Below are 27053 nucleotides of genomic sequence, written 5' to 3'. Positions count from 1 at the left end.
AGTCTCATAATATTAAATGATAATTAAGGTACCACACAGCTGAAACTCCATAATTTTTTTTCTCACTTCGTTGTTGCTTTTCTTAATTGCAGACTGTCCACTCATCTGGTGATATTGAGATCAAGTATTCTGAAGAAATTTTTAATCATTCTGAAAGTAGACTTTTTATTTCACGGTTATATTAAAAATACATATGCTTAAATTTATTTATTTTTTTTTAATTTCAGTGTATACTGCAAAAATCACAGAAAAAAAGAATGAAATCACTAGGCTGCCAGGAAGATATAAACAACAGCAATGATGCAATTGCTGATTTACACCAGCAAAATGAGAGTAGTAAGGAGAGCTGTAAAGTGTAAGTGTAACAGCTTAAGGTTTGGGTTATGGATTGTATTGAGAAAGTCAGTGAGGAAGTAGTGTAAAAATATGTATGTGTGTGTTCTGACAGGAATGATGCTAAGGTAAACTTTAGTATTCTCTTATTTTTTTTCAAGCTGCGTATCACTAGGTACAAAAATTGCAGTATTGCCCATCCTCTGAAAAAGTAAATTATAGAAAACCAGACTAGTTAAGTTTTGGTTTAGATTTTTATAATCAGACTCAACAGTTTTCAGAGATCACACAGGTTACTGTCTTTGCAGCGTGCTAAAGTATTTAAGTAGTAAGCTAGGAAACCAGAATAGAATAGAATAGAATAGAATAGAATAATTAAGGTTGGAAAGGACTTTAAGATCATCTAGCTCCAACCCCCCTGCCATGGGCAGGGACACCTCACAATGAACCATGACAACGAACCGAAGTTCTGTCCAACCTGGCCTTGAACACTGCCAGGGATGGAGCATTCACAACCTCCCTGGGAAACCCATTCCAGTGCCTCACCACTGTAACAGGAAAGAATTTCCTTCTTATACCCAATCTAAACTTCCCTTCTTTAAATTTGAACCCATTACCCCTTGTCCTATCACTACAGTCTCTAATGAAGAGTCCATCCCCAGGATCCCTATCGGCCCCCTTCAGATATTGGAAGGCTGCTATGAGGTCTCCAAGCAGCCTTCTCTTCTCCAGGCTGAACAGCCCCAACTTTCTCAGCCTGTCTTCATACGGGAGGTGCTCCAGTCCCCTGATCATCCTCGTGGGCCTCCTCTGGACTTGATCCAACAGTTCCATGTCCTTTTTATGTTGAGGACGCCAGAACTGCACACAATACTCCAGGTGAGGTCTCCCGAGAGCAGAGTAAAGGGGCAGGATCACCTCCTTCGACCTGCTAGTCATGCTCCTTTTGATGCAGCCCAGGATACAGTTGGCTTTCTGGGCTGCAAGTGCACACTGCCGGCCCATGTTCATTTTCTCATCAACCAACACCCCCAAGTCCTTCTCCGCAGGGCTGCTCTGAATCTCTTCTCTGCACAACCTGTAGCTGTGCCTGGGATTGCTCTGTCCCAGGTGTAGGACCTTGCACTTGGCATGGTTAAACTCCATGAGGTTGGCATCAGCCCACCTCACAAGCGTGTCGAGGTCCCTCTGGATGGCATTCCTTCCCTCCAGGGTATCAACCGAACCACACAGCTTGGTGTCATTGGCAAACTTGCTGAGGGCGCACTCAATCCCACTGTCCATGTCAGTGACGAAGATGTTAAACAAGACCGGTCACAACACCGATCCCTGAGGGACGCCACTCGTTACTGGTCTTTAGCCGGACATTGAGCCATTGACCACAACTCTTTGTGTGTGGCCATCCAGCCAGTTCTTTATCCACCGAGTGGTCCATCCATCAAATTGATGTCTCTCCAATTTAGAGACAAGGATGTCATGTGGGACAGTGTCGAATGCTTTACACAAGTCCAGGTAGATGACATCAACTGCTCTACCCCTGTCCATCAGTTCCACCCCAGTTCTGTAGCCCCATCATAGAAGGCCACCAAATTGGTCAGGCAGGATTTCCCCTTAGTGAAGCCATGCTGGCTGTCACCAAGCACCTTGTTGTTTTTCCTGTGCCTTAGCATGCCTTCCAGGAGAATCTGCTCCAAGATTTTGCCAGGCACAGAGGTGAGACTGACTGGTCTGTAATTCCCTGGGTCATCCATTTTCCCCTTCTTGAAAATGGGGGTTATATTTCCCTTTTTCCAGTCATCGGGAACTTCACCTGACTGCCATGATTTCTCAAATATGATGGCCAGCGGCCATCATTGAATTCAGTGGGGTTTGGCTCAGGTCCTACAAAGGATAATTAATGAATTAGTGTAAAGAGACTGAAAATGAGACCTAACTAATGAATACATTTATTCACAGAAGGACAGTGATTGCAGAAGAGTAGAGACTTTGTCAGAAATTGTTGAAAATGTCATCTAACGACATACTGAAAACTGTGATAAACGAGCCCTCGCTGTAAAATCAGACATTTAGAGCACTTACGCAGTAGAATCATCTTAAGCTTCTAAAATTTATTCTAGTTGATATGCCTTATGTATTGGATGTGATTCTACTGTTGATTTTGTAAATTCAAATATTGTTTTGGAGCCATGATTACCTTCATAGTTGACTAATTGCCAGTAATGGTCAATAGAGTTCTCAAAGAACCAACTTTTTATTGGGATTACTAGATATCATCAGTATAGTGAAGCATGTTTGCAGACTTTGAGGAAAAGATGTGATTTTTATATTCAACTGGTCTGCAGGAAATATGATATTTGAGATAAGAGTATTGGGATACTGGTGTGTTTTCTAGAGAAATCGATATCGTCTGTGTAGCAAAGAACTGAAAGCACAAAATGACCAAACTGAAATAGATTTTAGGCAAGTAATGACATTTTTCTAATTGGTTTCTTGAATGATTCAAACTAGAACTCTTGGTCCCAGAACAATAAGAAGTGGTGAAATACTGCTGAGGGAATTCCAGTTTTACTGTTTATTTTCTATTTTCTAAATTTGGGTTCAACGGTGGTGAGAAAAGAAAAAGGAAGAAAAAAAAAGCCAGACAAGCTCAGAATGTTGCTAATTTGTAAAAGAAATCGTTGTCTTTTTCCACTAGATAAGCTACAGGATATTTTTATTGCTTTCAAATTAATGTGGATAAGCTAGGAAGGGCAAATAAATGTGATAGCTACCAAGAACCTCTGTGAAACAGTGATTCATTTAGCTAGCTAATAGATGAGCTACTGTAATCCTGTATACCTTGTGTTTACAAAACAGTATTCTTGTTTCACATGTTTTTAGCATGTCTTCAGAATTGATGTGAACACAAAATGTAATGCACAACGTGGTTTGTACTTTGATTAATAAAAGTTCTATGACTTTTTTTTTTTCCTTTGAAGAAAGCCATGGAGTTTTCTGAGTAAAATATCACTACAATGTTTGTGTGCCGGTACATTTTTATATAAGTATGTTGGTTTCTACTTTTTAAAAAATATGTGCCTTTTAAAATCCAGCTTTCTCCTGAATTTGCAGTAGATACGGTGAAATAACGTTTTGTAATAACATTTTTAATTAACAGTGGTGTCAAGCAATTTGTGCCAATAGTGCTAAATTTCCTGAATGGATGCTGCGATATCTTATTCAGCTTTTTTTGTTGACAAACTTTACTGTTGTTACAAATGTTGATTATATGTTGTGTTATCCCACCACTTGAACTTTGAAGTTATTTGACTTCAGTTCAACAAATCAATTGCCAGGGCTTTGTCCTTTTTTTTCATTTATGGAAATTGCATTAAGTTAGCCTCTGTTTTATTCCACCTTTCAAGTGATTGTCCAAATGCTCTCACCTGTCCAGTAATGAATTACTTGGTTTGTTCAGTTGCAGCCTTGTTCTCTGTTGCCATTTCTGACCTTCTCCTTGTCAAGGAAACTCTTTAAAAGTAACTTTATCTGCTGTCCCTTATTCACTTAGTCTCTTCAGTCGTGATGGATTTTTCCTTCTTCTACTTCTTCAGTGTTTAGCTTTGATAATATCTATGTATGTGTAACTAAAGTTGGGTTTTGTCTGTAGTTTTCCTAGGACAGATAGTGCCAGTCAGACAAACTTCATTGTAGGTGTGTGTGTTGCCTTAGAGTAGCTTGTACTCCATACAGAAGTTGAATTTATGGATCACTTTAAGCCCTGACTGGAGAGAGGATGTGTTATTTTTTTTTTTTCTATGAAGTCTCTCTTGGAGGGAGCATGTAATTTATTTTTTTTTTCTCATGAGAAATTGGATATCTGTCCTACCCAAGCCCAGACTGCTCTGATGATTGGGCCATCATCTGAATCTCAGTTCCCAGCATCTCGGAATTTGCCTGTTGACAAGTTGTCATTACAGAGGTTTTCCTCTCTGAACAAGCAGAGTGTTTGTCAGTAACACCTAAACGTATTTAGATCAATAGACTTCAGTCATTTTTCTGTTCTTTCCCTCATCATCTCACAACAGCTTTGCGTCTGTTAAGTCTTATTAAGGTATTACTTTATGTTTAGAAACTTCATGCACACAAATTAAGAGGTTTCTGAATTTGTTTCTTACCATCTTTAACTGAGCAACATCTTGGCCATTTGTTCAGTTACAGCTTTCTGTGAAAATGTCGTTTCTGATAGCTGTTACCTCAGATGGGAGTGTAGGAGACATCCAGGCTTGGGTGACTCATGCTTCTTATACCATCTTTTTTTCAGGAAGGATTCTTTCTTTTAAAAGACCCATTATATGCTTTCCCTAAAGGGCACATCTGAATTTCATTTGAATCAGGAATTTATCTGCCTGTTTTTTCTAGCATTCCCACATCCAAGGAAGAGGCATATTTGCTACCTGGATGTCAAGAATGTACTGTTTACTAATCCTAAATCCTTCATGTATTCCCTGAAGTTGCCATGCTTCCAGTGCAGTCTACAGCATCCTGCTGTAGGAAAAGCACTTCGGTGGGCTGCGTTATAGCTCTTATATTATAGAAGGCTACTGAAGCCAGAGGAAGAACAAAAAATGGATTTATTGTGTTTCAGGGCTGTAGGGGAGCCACATAAGAGGAGATCCAGGCTAAGCATTACAGAATGTGGACCCATCAGTTTGCTCTAGAAGAATCTAATTACGAGCTGGGTAAAAGCCACTCAGCACATTTTGTCTGGAGGCAGGTTTCTGGAATGGGTGCATTTAACAGTGTAGACATACTGTATAGCCAGGTGCCAACTGCATCAAATATGAAAATATATGTAGATGGTGACTTGGAGGTGGAAAAGAATGTTACCTGGCAGCAACTGAAGTTCAGTTCTCATCTGACATTAATTTATCATTAACTATCACCTGGAGTGTTTTCCTGTAGGGGCAGAATTTGAGTTCAGATCTAGTCAGTAAGAGGTGGTATGTGCACCTGTGACTCCAAAATGACACACCAGTGCTCCCAGTGTCTGAGCTATTGTACTGACAGCATCTCTTTCTGGCTGGTTTCTGAGTAGGACTAGCAAATGGAGAAAATTCTGAGTTTGTGACTGCTGTTTGCATTTAGGTATGAGATAGGTGCTGGTGGTATCGATGAGAACGAAGCTGTGTGCATCTCCAAGATCAACACATCTAAAGATTTACTGATGGTGCTGTTCTGAGTACCTAATGTGTGGATTTAGATGCCTAGCTGCTTATTATCATTAGGTTCCAGAAATTTGTGAAGCTCACTCTATTTGTTCCTTAAAAAGTACTTTATAATCTTTGTTCATTCTGTATGTATATATTCTTGAATTTTCAGCTTGAAAATCTGAAGAAAATAAATGTGTGAATGTAAAAACTGTCTAACTAAACCTATTTATGTTTGACTTTCAAAACATTAAGTAAATTGTTTATTCTAGTAAGCTAGATGAAGTAACTTGGTGTCTTCATTTCTGAATGGCTTTTTATTAGGAAGAACCACTTACATGCTTGCTTTCTTACTTTTTTTCACAGCTGGAAGCCCACCTATGCAATTCTTAGCCAGCATGAAGAATATTTGAAAAATGAACTTGAAGCTTTACAAGAAGCGACAGAAAATGAGAGGTATCTCTGATCACGTGAGATGAGGTTTCTATCCATAATACTTACTAACCAGTCCAAACTGATCAGTGAAGATAGTGCAGTCTGCATCAAACAGTTGTTGTAAACTTTTCAGAATAATTGAAATAACTAAGTAATTAAAGAAATTTTTGGTTTACATTATTATAAGGTCATATGATATATCGGAGTTACCAATGGAATAGGATAAAGTTATGGGTTCAAAGTATGGGTTCTTCAAATTCGATTGCTTCCCAAATGTGTATTATATTTTTTCAGAATGTTGTTCTGTTGCCCACAATCTCAAGAAAAGCCAAAGAAATAAGACAAGGAATGTTTCAGCTTTGCCAGAAATATGAAATGGAGCATATTTACAAGAGCATACATAAATTTTATCTATGAATGATTTGTTTTGGCCTTTATTATGACTTATCTTCATGTATACTGTGATTTCAGTAGTTTCAGATATTCAGGTTTGGGAAGACTTTTTTGAAAATACACAGGGTGTATGTTTTTTTCAGAAGCATCATTTAATTAAACCTAAGCCTTTAAATCATATATAGACTAAGTAAGCTAACAATTAGAAGCATCCAGATAATTTTATGATTTTCTCTGTGAGTATGAATTGCATGTAATTATTAGAATATACTTCACTTGTGTATTTGTATTTTGGTGTATATTCTTCAAAATAACTACAAAGCATGCAAATTCAGTAATAGGTTCTAAAAACTAGGTGAGTAGCTTGGGAAAGCCACCAGGTCTAAAACCATTTAAAGACCAGTAGTGGGTGAGAGTCTAGTCAGTATTAATTGTAAATTCAATCTTGTTCAGTAAGTGGCATTTCAGGTGTTTCATCTGCATTAATTACATTCTGCATTTGAATGAACTGATTATTTGTGCAGTGTAGCTGCCTACATTCAATGGATTAAAGAGCAATCCCTAAAGATTTTCCCTGCAGTATTCAAAATGTGTTGTGCCAAGTTAACCCACTGAAGTTCTATTTAGCACTCAGGTAAAATTCATCTTCATTGTACGGAGATTGCTCACCTTCACTGATATACTTCTGAAGGGGAAGAGGTTGGCTAGCCCTATGGTGAAAAAATCATGGCAGATCCACTTAGATATCTAAATACCAAGAAAGAGGTGTAACTCTAGGTCATTTAAAAAGTTGGCTTTGGTTCTTTTAGAAGTGTTATTTTTGTCAGTTGTCCAATACAGCAGAAATAGCGTGCCTGATAGCCTTTAATTAACTAATTTATCTGTCATCTTCCTGTTCAGAGCTCTGTATTTGGTAAAAAAGAAGGCTAAATTGGCTTTCTATGAGTATAGGAATAAGCCATTTTGGCTTTCACTAATTTGAGCTGACAAGCCAAAGAAGCATTACTTTTAAATTGCTTCTTTAGATTATTCATTTCAACTCCATCATGAAAGTGTTTTCCTGAGCTTAATTATAAGACATCATGACTATAAATCATAGAGTAAATTTAATTCACATAGTTTGCAGAAGTGGTCTGTCAAACATAGTTGCTCTGTACTGAAGTGGTCAATAATATATTCAAATCAGCAAGATGTGCAGTCTACAAATTCTGAATAATATTTAAATTAGGAAGAAAAGTAAGTACATTTAGAACTTTATGCACTGAATATGCTTTTTAGCCTGGCATTTGAGGTTCTCAGGACATACTGCTTTAGATGGGAAGATGTTTTAAAAAGATGAGCAGATCAGCTTGTATTTAATTAAGCGCTTTTTTTTCCCTCATTATTATTTGTTTCAAGAACACATAAGAATGCTCATATGGACTGGAAATTCATCCTGAAAATAAGTGATATGAGAAAGGAAAGAGGAATGAATCGCTGTCCACATAATGTTACGGGGTTTTGTGGGTGCTTCCCTTTTCCAATTGTCATTAGACTAAGACTATTTCTAATTAATTTAATGTGAACAAGGCTAAATTCTGAATAGACTTCATTTAACTCTGAGAACTGGAGGATGTGAATTAGCTAGGAAAAATATTAAAAATAGTGACAACTTCTCAAGACTGCTATGCTATGCTATACTGTACTGTACTCTACTGTACTGTACTATGTATGGCCATAAATACCAATATGTGGAAAATACTGTCAAGTCTGAGGATTGTTTTCAGAAGCTTGAAGTGTACCTGCTAGAACAAATCATTTTACTTACTTTTATTTTAAAATATTATTTGTAACATATTCTTAATTGTATATCAGCAGATTTATTTGTTCCTTAGTTATTCTTTATAGAATCTACTAAATTAAGTAGAAATGAATGTTTCCATCTTTCATACCTGGGAAATTTTGTACACTGTACACAAATATTCAGTAAATCAATAAACTCAGATTCCCAAGACCATCTGTATAGAAAACCAAACAGATCAAGGTAATTTTCTGCATGAAGTTTGGGGAGTGTCAGTTCCTTGGTTTCACAGTGTTGATCTACAGCTTCTTTCCCCTAAGGAAGTGTATTGAACTCAGTCAGTTTAACAGCAACTGGTGCCTGGAGTATAGTTTTATTTGAAAATTAAGATCTTACTATTTTTTCCTGTGACTTTTTTTTCCTTTATAAGAGTAGAAGCTTTTACAATTGAATGTGGACATTTTTTGCTACCTACTTCTATAATTTGTAGCTATGTACTCACATGATGTCAGTGAAATTATGTTAGTGTAACAGTAATTTAGAGGGCAGTCCTACAAGAAGCTGAGTATTCTGCCTTTTTGCCAGTTGTACATTGAAGTGTTTTCCTAACCTTAACCATGAGTTGTCTTATTGTTCTAGTGTGACTAATGTGTGTGTTTAAGGCTTCCCTGGTCACACACTCAGCATCTCCTTGGAGGCAGCTCTTAGTTCAGTGATGCTTCAGACTTCTCTAAATATGAGTGCTAGGCCAAATTCTCTTTTACTGTAAGTCTGATGTAGCTCCACCAGAACCAGTGGAATTGTGCCAATATACACAAACAGAACTTTACTTGCAGTGGGTTTCATGATAATTACAGAAGGAAAAAACATTTTCATCTGCTAGGCTGCCTTTGGATATGGTATGGTCTACATTCCTTTCAGAACAATGAGGTTTGACTGTTTTTTACATCATGAGTGTATACTTTGTTACATACAGTACAGTCTTCCTTGGAAAAAAGCTGGGAGAGGAAAAATAGAGCCAAATAGTGGTATATTAAATATAATACAACTTTTTTTCCAGAACAGGAGCAAGCCTAGTTGAGCTGATGCCATTACTATTTTTTTTCTTACAAATAATATCTTCATATAAAAAAATAATTAAATGACATGTATTTTTATAGAAAAATGTATGAGGATTACATAACCCAGTATAAAGAGATGTTAAAACAACAGCATGAAAAATATGCGGAAACTGCTCTTGCACAGAAATATTACCAAAAAAAGAAAGAACTTGAAGAAATCCAAAACAGAGTATTGAAACAGTCTGCGAAATATGAATTGAAAGAAGACACTTGCTTGGATATTCTAGGTACTACTATTATTAATTCTTTTACTGTAGAGCCTATTGGTAGTGCACTGCATATTAAAAGTGCTGTATGGAAATCCTCTGATTAATTTTCCACAGTTAATAAAAAGACTTTCCTTTTGTTATGCCATTTTTAGGAAAAAAAATATAAAAAACTGTAACAAACAGACTTTGAACAAGAGTTTAGAATATACATACTAATATTCCTTCCTCCAACCCTGAATGTAATGGGGAGAGGTTTGCCATTGAGCTTCTTGGGGTAAACAAGTACTAAAATTACTGTAGAACTCTCAACATTTTAAATTTATTTTTTATGGTTTTATTTTTTTAGGGTGTTTTTAGTGGCATTACTCTCTGTATCCTGCTATTTCTGTTATGTATATTAAGTTCTCCTGATCTATTCATTTATCTTGTATCTGTAAAGAAAATTAGGTCAGTATATTAATCACCTGAAATGAAATTTTATTTCTGCAGAACCTGTTCCTTTTAAATCCGTAAATGACTGGGCTTTACAGATGTATCCTTGATTTGTAGTGTATATACAGTTTACAGGGAAAAAAGTTTGTATTTACATTTCACAGTTTCATATTAGGAAGTAATTATATACTTATGTTTAGAGTGGCAGCATTAGCATTTCTCTGTGAGAAAATGGAAGGTGTAATAGTACGCTTCAGTGTAAGTTTATGAGATCATTTTGAGGGAAGAAAATAAGATTTCATTTAACAATATACCTGTCAAAATGCTTCATTAAGGAGGAGAAGTCTAATTAACATTAGATTTGTAGATTTTTCAGAGCTTTCTCCATCTCCAGCATTCATGCTTAAGGCATCAAGGGGTCAAGGATCTGATAGTATTGTTTGCTTAAAAAAGTATTGCAGCAATTTATATTCTGTAACATGGAAGTGCTTCTTTGAGGCGAAAGACACAGGAAATGTTAAAGCTTGCTGCAGTTGCTACACAAGAATCCATTGAGCTACAAAAAGAAGCTGAGGAATTAGAAAAGAAAATCAATTCTTTAAAAAAGGTAACTGTATTTTAATTTTATTTTAGATAAGCCCATGTTATACATGTAGTTATATATTGCACAGTTATATTTTCTGAAACATAAAGAAGTAGTGTATTTTTAAGCACACATACCAACATGATGATTCCAGTCTTAGTTATTATGTTTCTATAGGGTTTTCTTAACACATGTTTTCTTAAACAAGAGGGGTTCATGAAAGTAATGGCTCTTCAAGCTTGTTTTTTGTTGACCTCAGTTTACATCATAATTTTCGTCAAGGCACTGTGTCATGGTGACTTTCGTGCTAGCTCAAGAGCCAGGGAATACACTTCAAAATACAGCAGTGCCAATCCCTAGTGAGCCCCAGAACTCAAGCTTTCCCAGGTCCTACTGGTTTTTAATTTTTTTTAATATGAATATGTTCAACTAAATATGTTTTACAGTAAGGATCATGTAAGTTTCTTCCCCTTTTCCCTCAAATAAATGTGTGGGTAAAAACACCCCAAGGTAAAACTGACTGATTTTAGACAGAGATCACTACAGTTCCACTGACTAGGAAAAGCACTGATTCCAAGAGGGATGGTGTTCCAAAAAAAAAGACTTTGTCAGGACAGCATTTTGACCCACTCCTCTACTAGGAGGTGAAAGGTCTCTCCTAAGCCTGAGTAGCCCAGTAGGCCAATCTGGTGAAGAGTTTGGTAAGTTTTACAGTATTGTATATGGACGCTTTCACCCTTCTGGACTAGATGATAAAGGACTTTGTTTAGTGTTGTCTCAGCTGTGACTATTTCAGCCAGCCTTGTGGTGATAGAAGCAGATCATGCACAGATGTTATTTTCTATTTCTATTTTGTGATACTTTTTGACACTCATAGTTACAGACCAAAGTTCCTAATGTGGTATGTGCATACAATAAGAAGGGGTATGGTTAATTGGTTTATAACTAAGGAGACCATGTAAGGAGCTGCTTGTTCCGAATAGATACATAGAGTCTGTGCTCAAAAACTTCTGTGTTTGTTCCAGCTGTTCCAACAAAAAATACTGCCTCTCTTTAACCTCAATCTGCTTATTTCTTCAGACCATCTTGGCTGCAAAATCTCTACTTCTGTTTAGAAAACATTTGAAGCATGTAGCTGTAACTTTTCAAGATTATTTTTATTTTTATTTGTTCTTTATCTTTTAAGACACTTGTAAAGACTACAGAAGATCAAAAAAATTCCAAAATGTTTGAAGGAAAAAATCAGAAAAGTCTGGAGAAGCTTAAAGAAAGGTACATTTACAATTTTTTCTTTCTCTTGTTTTCATGCTTGTTTCTCAGCATTTACACAAAGACTGCCACACAACACAAATTGCTGCTAAATAATGACTGTCAAGCTTCTCTAACCCTGGTCATGTGATTTGATTATGTAATTTTACAAGTTTTCTGTATGTTGGGGTTAAGGTGGTGATGAATTTGAAGTCTTGGAAGCTAAACATATTTGGAAACATCCAAAAGTATTTTGTAGAAGCCTTTGCTCCTCAAAGCTACTGCTGATAGATCTATGTGGATAGTTTTACAGGTTTTGAATACAACTGCAGTGACTGTGCAGTCAGAGATAAAACACATTAATAAAAGCATATTTGGAGAAAAAAGGCTTGCACATATCATTTATCTTCAGCTCTGAAATATGTCTTAAGAAATGTAACTCTTAGTTCTTAAAAGAACTACAAGAAGTAAAATAACTTGTTTTTTTTGTTTAAAAAACCAAGCATGAGTGAAAGTTTCGTAGACAGGATTAATGGTGTAGTAAATTAGTCAGTGGTCATTTACAGCTGGGACTCTAATTTGAGGTCTGTTACAATGACTGAAAATCACCATCAGAACTATCTTGCGTTTATCTATTGTCCTTGTGAATGTTGAAACATCATGGTTAGAAATGATGCTTTTAGACCAAAATCCATTTTAAACTGAAAACATATCCAAAAGACTTTGTCCAAGTGATTTTGCATTTTGGTGTGTTTGAAAAAGAAACTTTTTAGGGCTGTAAAAAGAGATTTAGTGGTGTATAGCCAAAGAAATGTGTAATTTTAATAATTCCTAAGATCCTTTCCACAGAGGCATTTTAGGCCTGTAATATCTTTCTATAGACCTATGATTTTTTTTTTCTTTGTGTTTTTTTTGTTTATTTTTTTTTTAAACCTTTACGCTTGTTCTTATGCCTCACCTAAAAAATCCACTGCGCAGGCTGGAAGGGCTTACTCTCACTTGTCTGTATGGACAGGTGAGGGTCGAAACAGTAGGTGACAAGGTGCATGGGAAGCTGCAGACCCAACCTTGCATGCAGGCAGACCAGCGCATGGGTAGCTTGAGATCGCTCAAGAGATGACAGTCCTGGTTGGACACTTCCTGATTGCATAAGCACCCTTTTTTTCCCAACCAGATTTGCATATCCCACATGCCCTTGGTCATGGTGCTTGTAGTAAGCGTGGTTAAAGCCCTTCCCAAATCTTTGCTTGCGAAGCCAAGCCATCAATATTCTTATGTATGCTTTTTGTCATGGGCAAGACCTCAGAAATACAGGGAAGCAAGAAATCTGCTTAGTTTAAAGACTAGGTGAAAGAAGAGATGGGAATCGCTCCGAATTTTCAAAGAAACTCACTTATGTTTAGTCTTCTGAAAACAAAATACCAATTAAAGACCCATTATAAAAGGCAGAGATCCGTGTTCTGCCCATGGAGGCATAAGAAACAGTCAGGCACCTCATGCAAAGGAATTCATAGGGTGCATTGCTAGACCTAGCATTGTACATTTAATTCCATGTCATGGAGCCTTCATATGCTTATACCTTCCCCTGAAGTTGTGTCTTGATTGCATGCAAGTAGATCTTTCTGGTGCTCTTACTGAAGCAATAATTCCATGGCTTGAATCATGGATATAAGATGTTGTAAACATTTTACACTATTCTCACTCACATTGCCTTTTAACCTCCATGTATGCATTTATGTGATATAGCATATGGTATTAGAACATAACCTGATTATTAATTAATATGTTTTTTCCTAGAGTAAATTTTAAAGCTTATTTATGCCAAATATATCCACAATGTCAAGGCTTGTAGAAAATTACATTAAAATTGTCATTAAAATTACTATTTGCCATTAGTGTATTCTAAAAAAGCATTTTCACTAGAAAGCACAGAAGTGTCTGATTAAGTAGCTGTGTTAAAAATAGGTGTACTGTAAATCTGTGATTATAAACACTGAAAAAAAAACACAAACAGAAAATGATAAGATAATGCGTCATATGAATGAAAACATTTGCAGACTCAAGGCAATGTATAAAATTATAACAGCAGAATATGGGTACCAAAGGCAGTAGTCTCTTGTGGGCTGTTCTGCAGTAAACACAAGGTTATTTCTGAGCAAAGAGAGCTTTCTGAAGAAAAAAGAGATATCTTCATCTTTTGCCACAAAAGAAGGAAAAAAGAGTTGTACTGTGAATCTCCATGAACTGATGCAGACCAGTGTGAAGAGAAACCAGCAGTATCAAGGGAAAGAACAAAGCAGAGCAATGAAAGCACTGAGCAGAACAATGTACAAATGAATACCCATGAAATGCTTTAGAAGGCTGCAAGACAAGAAACCAACTTGCAAGTTAATTAATAACTGCTGGTATAGATGTTCTCCTTTGGACCTGAGGATGGCAGTGGTAACTGATCTTTTAAAAGGCTTGTAACGTTTTAGTTTGAATCATTGCTGTCCAGCTAGTCATTGATTGGGCTGACTACAAAACGCAGATTCCTCTTCTCATGCCAGTTGTTTCCTCTGATTAGTGGGCTTTCATAATTCACCAGTTAAGTATCATTATTAAAATCTCCAAATAGAGAGTTCTCATCAATCAACATGTAGGAGTCAACTTTTATGAAGCACGGGTCCTGACTTCTCTATTAGAGATTGTATTTATTACATAGAAAGGCTGACATAATGAAGTGTGCTTTGGCATATATTGTGCTTATTTTCTCTGCTTTTGTAAAATGTTTGAGAGACCTTTAATGCCATTATTCTGTAATTTTGTTAGGCTTTTTTCTTCCATGCTTCCCCCCCCTGTATGATTATGTGTTAATTCCACCTCTGAATACCTAAAATACCTTGTATTCCAAGTGAGAGATTTTTGCTAAAACTTGTAAGGATATTCCATGTCAGATTGTTGCACTTCTTTCAGGATCTTTGCATTGCAAGTGATTAGCTTTTGCTGATCAAAGAAAAAACTTTGTAATATAATCTTGGAAAAATACTTACAAAGATCTTTCTTGACCTCTACATGTAAACTTATGTGAAGAGTGAACCCTGTGCTGACCACAGCCTCATAGGCGATTATTAGTTACTAGTTATGGCAGCTAGTTATTAAAATAAGTCTTGCTTCCCAGAGGACTTGCTGCCATGTGCCTGATGAGAATACTGAACATGGCTTCAGTAGGGAGTCCTGGTAAATACCACAGGAACCACTGTGATTCTTCAGATGTATAATTAAATACACTTGATTCCTATAGTGAATATGAAGATGTAAATCTTTGGGCTTCGTTATGCTGTGAAGAAGAAACTGCTGTTAAGAAAATGGGATTTTATTTTGATTTAGGAATATATGTTTTTTTTTTGTTGCACTTTAGTAAAAAAAGATGTTATCTATTTTGCAGTAGGTTCCAAGATAAAGATTTCTTATCTACTCAGATATCTACTAACAATGAAGTAACAAAAGAAGACGAATTATCTGTCTTGTTACTGCAATTTGGACTATTTTGAGCTTCAGTATGCAGTTTGATTTTTCTTTCAGTGTCAGAGAAGTTGCATATGGGGTTTTCTTGATAGTGTTTTTGGGGAAGAAAGGGAGCAGGTATACTGGATATGCATAAAGTTTGACTGCAGGCTTTTTTGGAAGGTTTTGTTACTTAAAAATTACATGTCTTAAAAGCTTCTAAGTCCTGTTTGTAACTCTGCCATTGATATATTCTTCTGAATAGATGTGCATTGCAAAGGAAAGCTTTGTTTCTGGGAGACTTGCCTGCTAGAATCTGCAGAAGCACATGGAAACTGACTTTGGGCACTTTTATAAACCCTATTTGGCATCCTGAGCTGAGCAAAAAAATTAGTTTTATGGCAATCTTAACTCTGCAGCAGCAGACTTCTTCAATTCACTAGTGAATGAAGATTGTGTTAAAGTGGCCAAACAAGATGTTTTGAAAACAATAAAGTTGTTTTAGTGGGGTTCTGTGTTTAGCTCTGTTTTCATTTCTCTGTTTTTGTGCTCTCTGCATCTGAATTAAAGATACATCAGCCATGTATACATCTTAATTTCCTCTAGTACTCATTCTTGACGTAGGTAGTGTCTATGATTACTGTAACTGAAGAAACTACAGACTTAAAAAACCCGCTTTTATTATTTGTTTTGTTTTATTGATGTATTAGTGGCACATGGTTTATATAGTTTGTTAGGTCTCAGTCCAGTCTCAGGTGTATATATAACTTTACAGATGAAGATAGTCCTTTTCAGAGTTATTTGACTGAGATGTATTCATGGTTTTATGCGCTTACAGTTGTGCATGTATATTAGTTTAATATGTTTTTAGGTCCATATATCTTAACCAGTGTTTCTAGTTTTGGTATTTTTATAGTACTGTTGCTTATTTGGCTCCACACTACCTTATAAAGTGCATCATATGTTTTATCTTATTTATATTTATGGAAAATCTCAATAAGAACAAAAAGACATGACTCAATTCTTCATTTGTTCTAAATAGCATTGTTTAGTCAGCTGTAAACCAGATGTTGCAGCTAGAAGCATAGAGGCGAAAAGCAGGAATGCCAGAGAGAAAATAAAGTAGAACTCATTAGTTTTAGAAATGGCAAATGTTCCTGTACCAAATAGCCACTTTACCCCTCATCGTTCTGCTAACCTTTGTTTTTCTACACTGCAAAAGGCTATTTACCCCACACAGATAATTACCCCACAAGGGAAAACACTTGCTACATTTTTTTTTTTTTGTGTGCAATGTGAGTATTCCGGACAATCTCAGAGAGAGTAAAATTGGTTTAAAATGCAAAAATGTGATTTTAGAACTACAATAAAGAAGTACTTGATGAAAGCATAAAATCCCAAACTACTGATACTTTTCTTTGATAGTGACAAAATCTAAGTCAGCAGTGTTTTTACGATTGGTTTATTACTACTTTTCTTTTTCTTTCAGTGATATTCTCTATCTGATAGTATTTAAAGAAAACTTCATCTTTTTATCAGCTGTTGGAGCTGCAAGAAGTATAACCTCCCTGGCAGCATGCATCTCCCTTGAAAACTCCACTTATTTGAAACAGTTATATTTTATGATTTCTTTTGCAACTATTAACATTTTTATTTTTTTTTAATTAATTTAGGATATTTGAAGACGGGGAACATCCATCTTTGCAAAATGAGAAACATCAACTGTATAAACCATTACATGTCCCATGCATTCCTCGGAAACTAGTGCAGTCTGTACAGAGCATTAGATTCCCAGTGCAGCGAACACAAAGAGGTGCAGTGTGTTTAATGATTTTTCTATGAATGATTTGGTATTATTTTTGTATAAATGAATGGAAACCATGATAACATACTTGATGAATGGCTCCTACTGGGACAGCTGAAGCCAGACTTTCAATGGAAGCTGGGTATTTACCAGCCTTTTTGTTCTGAAAATCCTGTGTCTGAGTCCTCTCTTCCTGTGCAAAGAGTAAAATAACATTACAGGTATGCCTGATGCATAGTGTCAGAAAAATCTGAAACATGCCTTTAGCATTGTTTGCATAAATACAGTAAATATTAACCAAGACTTATTTGCAGTAAATTGATACTTTCGTATTGTTCTGGGTTCAGCAGTAGCAGGACACATATTTTGTGATAATTTTCTTTTGGCTCTCTATTAACAGGAAAATGTGTAAGCTTTGTTCCCAAATTCAGTTTAACAATCTCATGCTTTGGAAACTTAATCCTATTGACAATATTAAGTAATAGTTGTTAATTTAGGGAGAGAAGAAAAAGAAAAACCTATGGAACTTCCAGTGGCTACTAGCGGTTCCTCCAGTTTTGCAGAAAATTCATCACAGGTATGCTGCTTTCCCACTGGTAATAACAGATTATGTAATCTGTTATAGCGCTGTTATATCTTACATTAAATTTATTAACACTGCAACCACGATGATAATCTTGGCAATCTGCTATTACCTGGTTTTGTAATAAAAGTATTTCTTTTGTGTCTTTTCAGTCTGAAAATACGTATGTTCTTACAAAGTGCAACTGGTAGTCATAGTAAGCATTCTCATGTCAACCTTGAGGTGACCCCTCTATCCAATTAATTTTGTATGATAGTTTTTAAAGTTTAAATAGCCTTTGTAGATTCACTTTGTTGTATGTAGCAAATTTTTGGAATTCTAAAGGAGGAACATAATCTTCTATTAATGATTAATCATCAGCCATCTACTCTATGATGAAGATTTCATAAAGGATTAAATGTGCAGGATGCTATATGCAGGAATGCCTACAGTTAACAACTCAGTTCTGAGGTTTAAGCAGAAACAAAAGTCTGGCCCAAGACAAATGAAACCATGAGCAGCATTACTTTATACACTTGAGGACTCTACAACTACATTTTCCATCTCTCACCCATAAACAAATAGTTCCTATAGTACTTTTTTGAACAGGTGCAGTGTATTGCAGCTTACTATTTTAAATATACAAACACAGTAAAGCAATCTGCAAACAAGTTGGAGGAACAACTTGCATAGTTATGAAAACCACTAATAATATCCATTTAAGGGCAAGAACATTGATAGGATTGTTATAATACAAAGGAGTACGCAGGTAAGGTAAGGCCATAGAAGATAAAAGAAATAGTTTGCAACTGTGTTTGCTGTGCAGAAGCTTGGGGAAGTTTCTACATCAAAACCTTTCTTTTTAAGGCACATCTCACTGGATTGATTTAAAACCAAATTTTAATGAACAACAAAAATAATCAAGTAAAAAATTAACAGAACCAGTTGTGATTTTCTTAAGATTTTCAGGGTAACTGAAAGATGAAGTGAATAAATCATTAAATAGTTTAAAGTGGAGCCTGTGGTAGAAGAAGCAGCCATCTTAAGATAAAACAACATGAAGGACAATGGCTAGACTGAGTGGAACAAGACAGAAGAAATTTCAAGCAATTCTGATTTGTGACTGGCTGAGGGAATTGGACATGATGAGGATGATAGAAGGGCTGTTGCCAGGGTAATCCAGAGATGAGGATGGGAATCTGGGGACTAGAGTTGCACTTAGAGAATAGTGGGAAGCGGTAAGTCAAGGTTAAGGGAACTACAAGAAAGGGTGATGGCAGCAAGGAAAAGAAGATGGAGTTTGAGGAAAAATAAAAAGATTAGAAGGAGGAGGGTTGCAATGCTTCAGAAAAGGTGTGCTGTAAATTACAGGAGTTGAGTAGCAGACAGATTCTTCATAACCAGCCCTTTTGTCCTCCACCCTGTATTGAATTAAATTTGATACATTTTACAAATTAAAATAAACCAGAACTAGCAGCTCCCTGTGAAATAATGTGTTATCTTATGCTGAGGCGTAGATTCCTAGTGCCACTCTGTCCTCAAGGCACAAATGCATGCCTCACATAAGAGTTAGGGCTTCTGATCTGATGAAAATCTATGAGGCAGGAGTATTTCCTTGTTTTTTGCAGTTTTTTGATCCACACAGGAGACACAGTCACTGATGGGCACACTCACTTTGGCCTTCAGAGGTGGAGCCAGGCCTTGCTTCAGCCCTTTCTTTATTGTCATGCAGGAGGAAACTAACTGCAGTAGTACAAAACCTGGATAAAGTGTGTGAATTATGTAATGTTATTTGTGTGACAGAACAGTTAATTATGCACATCTAGTTATCAGTGCTGTGAATGAGACTTGATAAAAATCAGAGAAGTGGGTTTGGGTATCATGCTGTTAAAATGAAGGTAAAGCAAAGATAGGCAAAAAGTTTTTATATTGACTGACCTCGAAACTGTGGTTAAAAGAAGGGATTTCCATAGTTTAAAGAGAAATCAGAGTGATGTTGTTGAAGCAACAATTTCATATGCTGCCTCATTTGAATATTTTACTATGTTTTAGATGGTTACTGACACTGCAGGCACTAATAACCCACAAATTGCCCAAGTTCCAGCGATAGCGAGCTCACAAAACCAAACGCAATTCAGGTAACTTTTCTTCAATAAAGTAGTTTTCATTCTTGAGTTTATGGAAATAATTCATATTTAGTCAAACATTAATTTTTGTGTTTTAGACTGGCAATTCCCCCAAAGCGGATGACTTCCAATCAACAGTTTGAGAGTGAAAATGCAGTAATAGGTAAAGTATCATTTTTTTGATAGGTTGTGCTGTTACTGTATGCTGGATCACGTGATTATAAAAGAGAAAAATCTAGGGGCCAAATTTTCATTCTGGTATTAAGTGGGCCACCATTTCTGTTCCTCTTCCACCTTGCTTATTTAGTTCAAACTTGGAGTATAGCAGATACTCAGTGCCCTAAAAATAGAGACTTAACTGCTCAGTAATGTGGGATTCATTCTTCATTGACTATTCCTAATGAAAGGAACTTTCCAGCACCTCTTGTAAATCCACGCTCTAGTCTCAAATTACTTGTGTAAAATGAAATCCAGTCTGAAAATCTGTCCATAAGGCATGAGAAAATGCAAAGAAAAGGGATATAATAAACTCAGTAATGTAGGAATCTTAAAGCATCAGATTTGAGAAATATGTACAGAATGCTTACAGGAACAAAGCAGGGAACCAGGGTAGTTACAAATACACCTATAGTTTCTGAAATCACAAGGCACTGAGCTTCATTTTAAATATTTTTTTTTTTCTGATTATAATGCCAATTCAGATGCCTGTTAAAGATTAGTCTTTTTTTTTGTATTTTAGTAATAGGGTCTTAATTGTATGTCCTGAAACACAGGATCTTAACCCACAGTGCCTGAAATGTTGCACAGTCTCAAGCTTAGAGCAGAAAGTCTGATAACATTCTTTTCTTATCCTGGTTTTGCCCAGTTCTTTAGAATACACTTCATCAGTGTCATGTGGATGTGCTTTTTATATTGTTTTCACCTAGTTTCCATTGTCTGATTTTAACGCTCACAAAGGGCAATAGCTGGATTAGACAAACATAGTACTCTAAGGGAACAACAGCTAGGTTTGAAGAACATATCAAACCATATGAAGCAGCTAAGCATGCTTTAATGATAGCGTGTAAGTTGCAGAACAAGAGGTAACTGTTAAGAGCATAGCTGTAAGGTGGGTTATTATGAAAACTACAGTCATAACACTTCTTTACAAGTAGCAATGCCAAGTTAGAGAACCTTTCTCAAGGATTCTTTCCTAAAACATAATTTTTATTTATCCATTTAAAATGCTGTTATTACAAGCAGTGCTGATTTTTGTATAGCGAGCCAAGAGGCCAAATGTAATGAAGAAGCAGAAGATGAACCAAAGGATTATTCTTTTAGACCTCAAGTAAGCAAAGCATTTCTTATGTCATAAGTAATTATTTTATGTAGAACAGTCAAAGTATCTTGACATATTTGAACCTATTGGCAAGAGGTAAGTCTCAGAAATTGGCAAGGTGACTTATTATAAAGCACCCAGCAGGTGAGAAGCCAATTAGTGCCTTCTGATTGCTAATATAGGAATCATTGCTCTTGATCATGTAGGTGTTCTGTGGAGTTTTATGCTACCTCAACAACAGACTATTTAGGATGACTATCCTATGTACATCGTAATTTTTGTATAAATTGGTGAACATATTTTTTTTCTCAGTGTGAGATGATGAAAGATTTAAAAAAAAAATTTTTTTGCATTTGAAACTCATTTCTCTCATGAAACTATACTAAAAAGGCTCTGTGCTGGCTACAGAACCTGTATGGCTCCATTGGCACTGCTTTTACAAGCTGTGCCTGAATGTGAGATCAAGCTCACCATACCATATTAATTAAAGCCTGTTGTCTGTACAGCTTGCGCATGTAGGTGATATCAAGATGTGGTTTAACACGTGCCAGCAGTTAAGCACCACACAGCCACTTGCTCACTCCCCCCACAGTGGGACGGGGAAGAGAATCAGAAGTGTAAAAGTGCAAAAAGTTTTCTGTTGAGATAGAGTCTAATAAGTATAGCAAAAGCTGTGCATGCTAGCAAAACAAAATAAGGAATTCATTCACTACCTCTCATCTACAGGAGGCTATTTAGCCATTTTCAGGAATGTAGGACTTCATCAGATGTAATGGGAAAAGAGATGCTATAACTCCAAGCATCCCCCATTTCCTCCTTCTTCCCTGTAGCTTTTATTGCTGAACACAACATCATATGGTGTGCAATACGCCTTTGGTCAGTTGGGCTCAGCTGTCCCAGTTGTGTCCCCTCCCAATTTCTTTAGCACCCTCAGCCTAATCACTGGTGGAGCAGCATGAGAAGCAGAAAAGGCCTTGACATTGTGTGAGCACTGTTCAGCAATAACTAAAACATCAGCTGCAGGCAGCTGAATGAAGAAGAGTGTCTTTAAAACAATATTGAGTCTGAGGGAAATTGCTCCACAGAATCTAAGTGCATATTTTCGTTTAACGTTTTCTGAAGAAGAGGAAATACCTCAGTCAACTGAAATATGTTTTGATGGTGGTGAGCCTTTGTTTCACTAGGGAGTCTTAAGAGAGTTCCAGTATGACTTTTACACAATATGCTAAGACATACTTTAAAGTTAAATAGTTCTTTTCTTCAAAATTAGTGTTTTTAGTCAGTTCACAAGTTTATTTTTTTGAATGAAAATTTTCATATATAGTTTCATTCACAAGCAGTCAATTTTAAATTAGATAAATTCAGGTTACAGTTTAAAGTATGATGAATATGTAACTGTTAGCATTTTATTAACATCCTTTTATTTTTCCTGAGAATAAAAATAACTAACCCTAAAATACGTAATGGATATATTTATAGGTAAATGAACTAATGATATTTTGGGAAATTTCATATGCTGTAAACATTATTGTATATTTCTTTTTAATAGGGCATAAACACAAATTTGAAGTCAAATGAAGACAATCTTGGCACAGCAGAAGAAAGTTCACAACATTTTTTAAGAGCACCTGAAACACCTGAGTTTGTCGGAACACCTGACTCAAAGGGGAAGAAAACCCAGTTCTCTAAGCTACCTTCATTTGACTTGTATGAGTTCAGCTTTTATTTTGATTTTGAGCAAAGTGATATTTATTGTATAAGCATGTCTGCCTTTGAAAGATTCTCTAGAAAGACTTTTCTAGAAAGCTCTTCTGAAAACACTCCTTTTTTTTTTTTCTTTCCCTGAGTTATGCTAGGTAATTTATTACTTTTTCTACTGACTACCATTTCCACTTGAAGCTGTTTTGAAAGAGTGAGACTCTGCTTAGAAATACAGAGACACAAGTTTTTTTGTAGCTCCTTTGTTAAAATTGTCTTTTCCTGCAGTAGTATTTGTTACACCAATTTCTATCTTTAAACGGGGTTTTTTGTTAAAAGGGTAGGGAATTGGTGAGACCACCACCTCACTTTGCTTTAAAGAGTTTCATTAACCATTTTGTGTTGCAAAAGCAATTATCAATGGAAGCTATAGGAATCTAAAAACGTGACAAAACAGAAAAAGAAAAAATAAACTAAAAAAGCCATCTATGCTACTTTTAAAAAGTATTACTGTAGTTTCTTCCTTTCTCTCTTCACAGCATTCACAATTTAGGTTCTGAAGAAGGAACATCTAAATCTCCTGCCTTCTTTTCTCTCATGAACTTTACTCAGAAGTCACCTGGTTTTAATTTGTTTGATTCTTCTATGTTTGGGGCAGAAAATTCATCTGATGAGGTAAAAATGAGTACTTGAGAATATTAAATTTTCACAAAGCAAAATCTGCTAAGTAAACAGCATTGACAGTGAATGAGGTTTTTCATACTGGTTATCTTTATAGCAAATTTTTTTTACTAGCTTGCTTAATTTTTACATTTGATATAATTTGAAAATGCTTATCTACTTTCCTGGGGATCCCCCTGTGATGACTTCTGATCAAATGTAAATCTTTCCCATATGGGCAAGATTTGATCTTATGCAAATATACTTGTGACTAGATTCACAAAATGCTTCTGGTTCAGTGTTGCAACGCAAAACTTTAGGTACCCTAGCAGAAATCACAACAAACATGCCTATCCTGTGTGGTTTTGTCTTGCTGAAATGTGGAATCAGGCATTTACAATTTTATTCCCTCCTCTCCCCCTATTTTTCACAAAATGTAGGATACTGAGAAAAAGAAGAAAGGACAATTTATTAGGGGTACTGAAGAGCAAATATGGATTAGCTATACTTAAATGGAGGAGATAAGTAGACAGTGAGCTGGAACAGGCAGTGGAATCCAGGTCTTTTTCTTTGCAGGTTCCCTAACTACAGTGCTCTAGAGTAATTTTTACCATCCTGAGCTAAAAGATTATTGGGTATTCAGGATAGGTATGTGCCAGTGCATAGTATGGTTGTTAAGTAGCACTGCTGGCAGTGTAGATTCAAGCCTCATTATGCAAATAAAGCATTTGAACCCAAGTGTCTCCTATTTCAGTGGGTGTGCTCAGTCTTGAGGTTACTAGAGAAAAGCTAGAGGAAGGAAGAATGAAAGTACTGTTTTGTATTTGGCAAGATACGTGTTGTTGATGTCGTCTATCATGAGCTCTATTTAGGAGAGAAAACACTGATGAGCAGCTTGTGAATTGTTTAAGAATGAGGTTAGGTATTAAGTCAGCTCGTGATGTAAGAATCCATGTTTCTGCTCAGTGGCAGAAACCAAGAATTTACCAACCTGTAGGAGTTATGTGGGATTCTTTGAAGTTAGGTGGGAGTTTTGAAGGAATTAAGTATCTATTATAAATCTAGTTTAAGAACTCAAGAGGGATGAGTGGTTATTTTGCTACTCTTTCTGGCAATATCGGGTTCTACTCACTAGGCATTAATTAGGTTGTTGCTTAGAAGGTTTCTAAAATGTTACATTATTAAATAATTTTGAATCTTTTTGGTTTAAAAACAGCAGTAAGCCAGATCAGGTATTGGTCTGTTCTCAATCTGATGATTTCCAGAAGAATGGAGGGAGTGTGTCTGCAGATGTAAGCAAACATCATGAAAATTATCTCTTCAGAATTTAGGGTTGGATATATACCTTTAAATGCAGATTTTGTGAAGGCTGCTAGCATTCACTGGGACTGTGTCTTTCTCATGGAAGTCAAATTAACTTGCTATATATATATTAGAGCTTATCTTTTTTCTTTCATACTTGTTAAATACAATGGCTGTTTATATTTCAGACAGAAGAAGGTTATTCTGTGGGAAACTTGAACCCTCTGTCCCCACAAAAAGATATTGGTAAGTCTGAAACTCAGATGTGAAGCTGTCTTCTGCTTATGTGACTGACAAGCTTGTGATCCTGCTTAATAGGGCACCTTTGGCTGTCTAACAGGCTGTTCAGTTGTGATACTATATTTCAGTGGTTTACTGGGTTCATTTGTATTTTGACTAGCTTAAATCTTTCCCTGACTCTTGGGTTTCAAATGTATGAGATGTCATGAACAAAAGAGGTACGAGAAAGAAAGAAATAGGGATAGTGTTAGGTGTGTTTGAAGCAAACTGAGAACTCCTGCAATGGAGAAGATATATTTAAATGTCAAAGCTTTTTCTCTGATTAGAAGAACTCTTCTACTGTACTTGGTAAATACAATTTTTTAACTTAAGGCTAACAGCTTAGTGTTGGAAGGAGTTCATATGTTGGATTTTTTTTCCTCCCTCAAATACAGTAATTTCCATTCAAGTAGAGAAATTTTGATAATAAACAGGCTTGGATCAATTTCAACTGTTGGAGGTACACAGTGTAAAAATAGCAGAAGTTAAGAGAGAGGAGAATCATACTTAATGAACAGTACCTTCCACTCATACTAAAGGAGCCCCACACATTTACACATTCTGGGTGAAATCCTGGCTCTACTGAAATGAAAAGCCAATTTTTTTTTGTGTGATCACTGGGATCAAACCTTACTCTTGATGAAACTTCTTTTCTGAAGGGAATTGTAATCTACTATCTTTGACATACTGCAAGTTCAAAGCTACTTTTTTTTTTTTGAAGTGGGCGGATATAAGGTTTTATGCATATATAACCCTTGTAGAGAAAAGGGTATCTTGTGTTGCTAAATGTAGAAGTTAGGTGGTTTTGAGTCAGTAGCTTTGTTTCTCCAAGTATTTCAGAGGTTGATGGCATTGCTCTCTAGAGAATAAAGAATCTACAAAAGTGTATTTGTTTACAAAGACCTTTCTTGCTTAGTATTCAAAATATTTCACCCACTTTTTCATCTAGGAGTGTTTTGTTGTTCTAAATCATTCAAGTAATTCACAGATAATTCTGATAATGCTCTCCAGGAAGTATCATTTCTAGTGCAGAAATAAACATACAACTGCAAGCTGATACTCAGTGAGATGCTTAGAGTACAATATTGTTAAAGGAACATACTATGCTGAATGCAGGATTCTTTCAGTAAGATTTAATCTGCTAATAAATATAACATGTATTCCTATAGGAAGCTTGTTTGGGAAATCAGAAAGTGAGGAGGCATTTGCCTTCCCCTTCCCTTCAGAATCAACTTCTCATGCATTTGGAGATGGAAAAGATGACTTCAGTTTTCCATTTGCATTTGGACAGGATCAGAGATCATCACAGTCTCCTCCTATGAAAGGTTTTCATTCTTCCTTACAAAATACAAAGCCATTTACATTCTTCTGAATACCTTTGACTTCCTTTTAAATTCTTTTCCTACTTAGCCTTGACAAATGTTTTCAGTTTCTTAAGTACAAAGCATTTAATCTTCCCCTTTCATTTCATGCAAGACTACATTATTCCAATTGCTGCAAAAGCATGTGTATATTCATTAAGCGCACATGCTTTGAGATGCAGCCTTTATTTTTCTTATTTCCTAAATACGTTGTTTTCATAAAACATTATGATACACTTCTGTTAAATTGGCACTTACAGGTAGCAGAAATATCATTTTACAGTGGTGTGTTAATTCAATATCGGAGAGCGCATCTAAACTTCTAGATGAGTACATTCAGCCTCTGATATAAAGTAACTTGTGTTAGAGTAACTGTTTATTGTGGTAAAATCTGAATTTGAGTTAAAGACAATGTTCTCAAATTAGCTGTTACACACAAAGTATTTCTAAAATTTTTGAAATAAACATTTCTGTTAATTTTGTGAAAATGTTGGTGGTATTTCTTGTTATCTGAACTGAAATAATATTGCAGTTATAACACCATTTCAACTCCTTCTGACTTGGAACACTGAAAGCAAGTTCCTTCCCCTCTATCTAGTATCTTTCAAAACAAAACAAAAGGTAGGTTTTACCAAGCTCCTAGATGCCATAGGACTATTTTTATGCAGCCCAACTGTCTGCTGAGACATGTGAAAGTTGGATTTTATTTTTTTTTTTACTGGAAAGGGATTCTG

General features: G+C 35.9%; 1 protein-coding gene across 1 annotated transcript in view; it reads left to right on the top strand.

Moving 5' to 3' along the window:
- Positions 1-26799, top strand: part of CUNH14orf39 (chromosome unknown C14orf39 homolog) — a 29985-nt gene extending 3186 nt beyond the window's left edge. Inside the window, 16 exon segments of the mRNA XM_061462757.1 lie at positions 228-274; positions 276-355; positions 5889-5978; positions 9291-9478; positions 9950-9992; positions 10379-10499; positions 11662-11747; positions 16883-17022; positions 17511-17590; positions 19628-19713; positions 19800-19864; positions 20961-21028; positions 22569-22726; positions 23257-23392; positions 24868-24925; positions 26128-26799. Of these exon segments, the coding sequence (XP_061318741.1) occupies positions 228-274; positions 276-355; positions 5889-5978; positions 9291-9478; positions 9950-9992; positions 10379-10499; positions 11662-11747; positions 16883-17022; positions 17511-17590; positions 19628-19713; positions 19800-19864; positions 20961-21028; positions 22569-22726; positions 23257-23392; positions 24868-24925; positions 26128-26330 (1649 nt within the window). The 3' untranslated portion in view covers positions 26331-26799.
- The last annotated feature ends 254 nt before the right edge of the window (positions 26800-27053 follow it).

This window comes from Pezoporus flaviventris, unplaced genomic scaffold (genome assembly GCF_033815535.1).
Source record: "Pezoporus flaviventris isolate CSIRO_AGI_PZ_B2104156 unplaced genomic scaffold, CSIRO_AGI_Pfla_v1 ptg000035l, whole genome shotgun sequence".
Taxonomy (NCBI): domain Eukaryota; kingdom Metazoa; phylum Chordata; class Aves; order Psittaciformes; family Psittacidae; genus Pezoporus; species Pezoporus flaviventris.
This window is presented reverse-complemented; position numbering and strand designations above follow the sequence as displayed.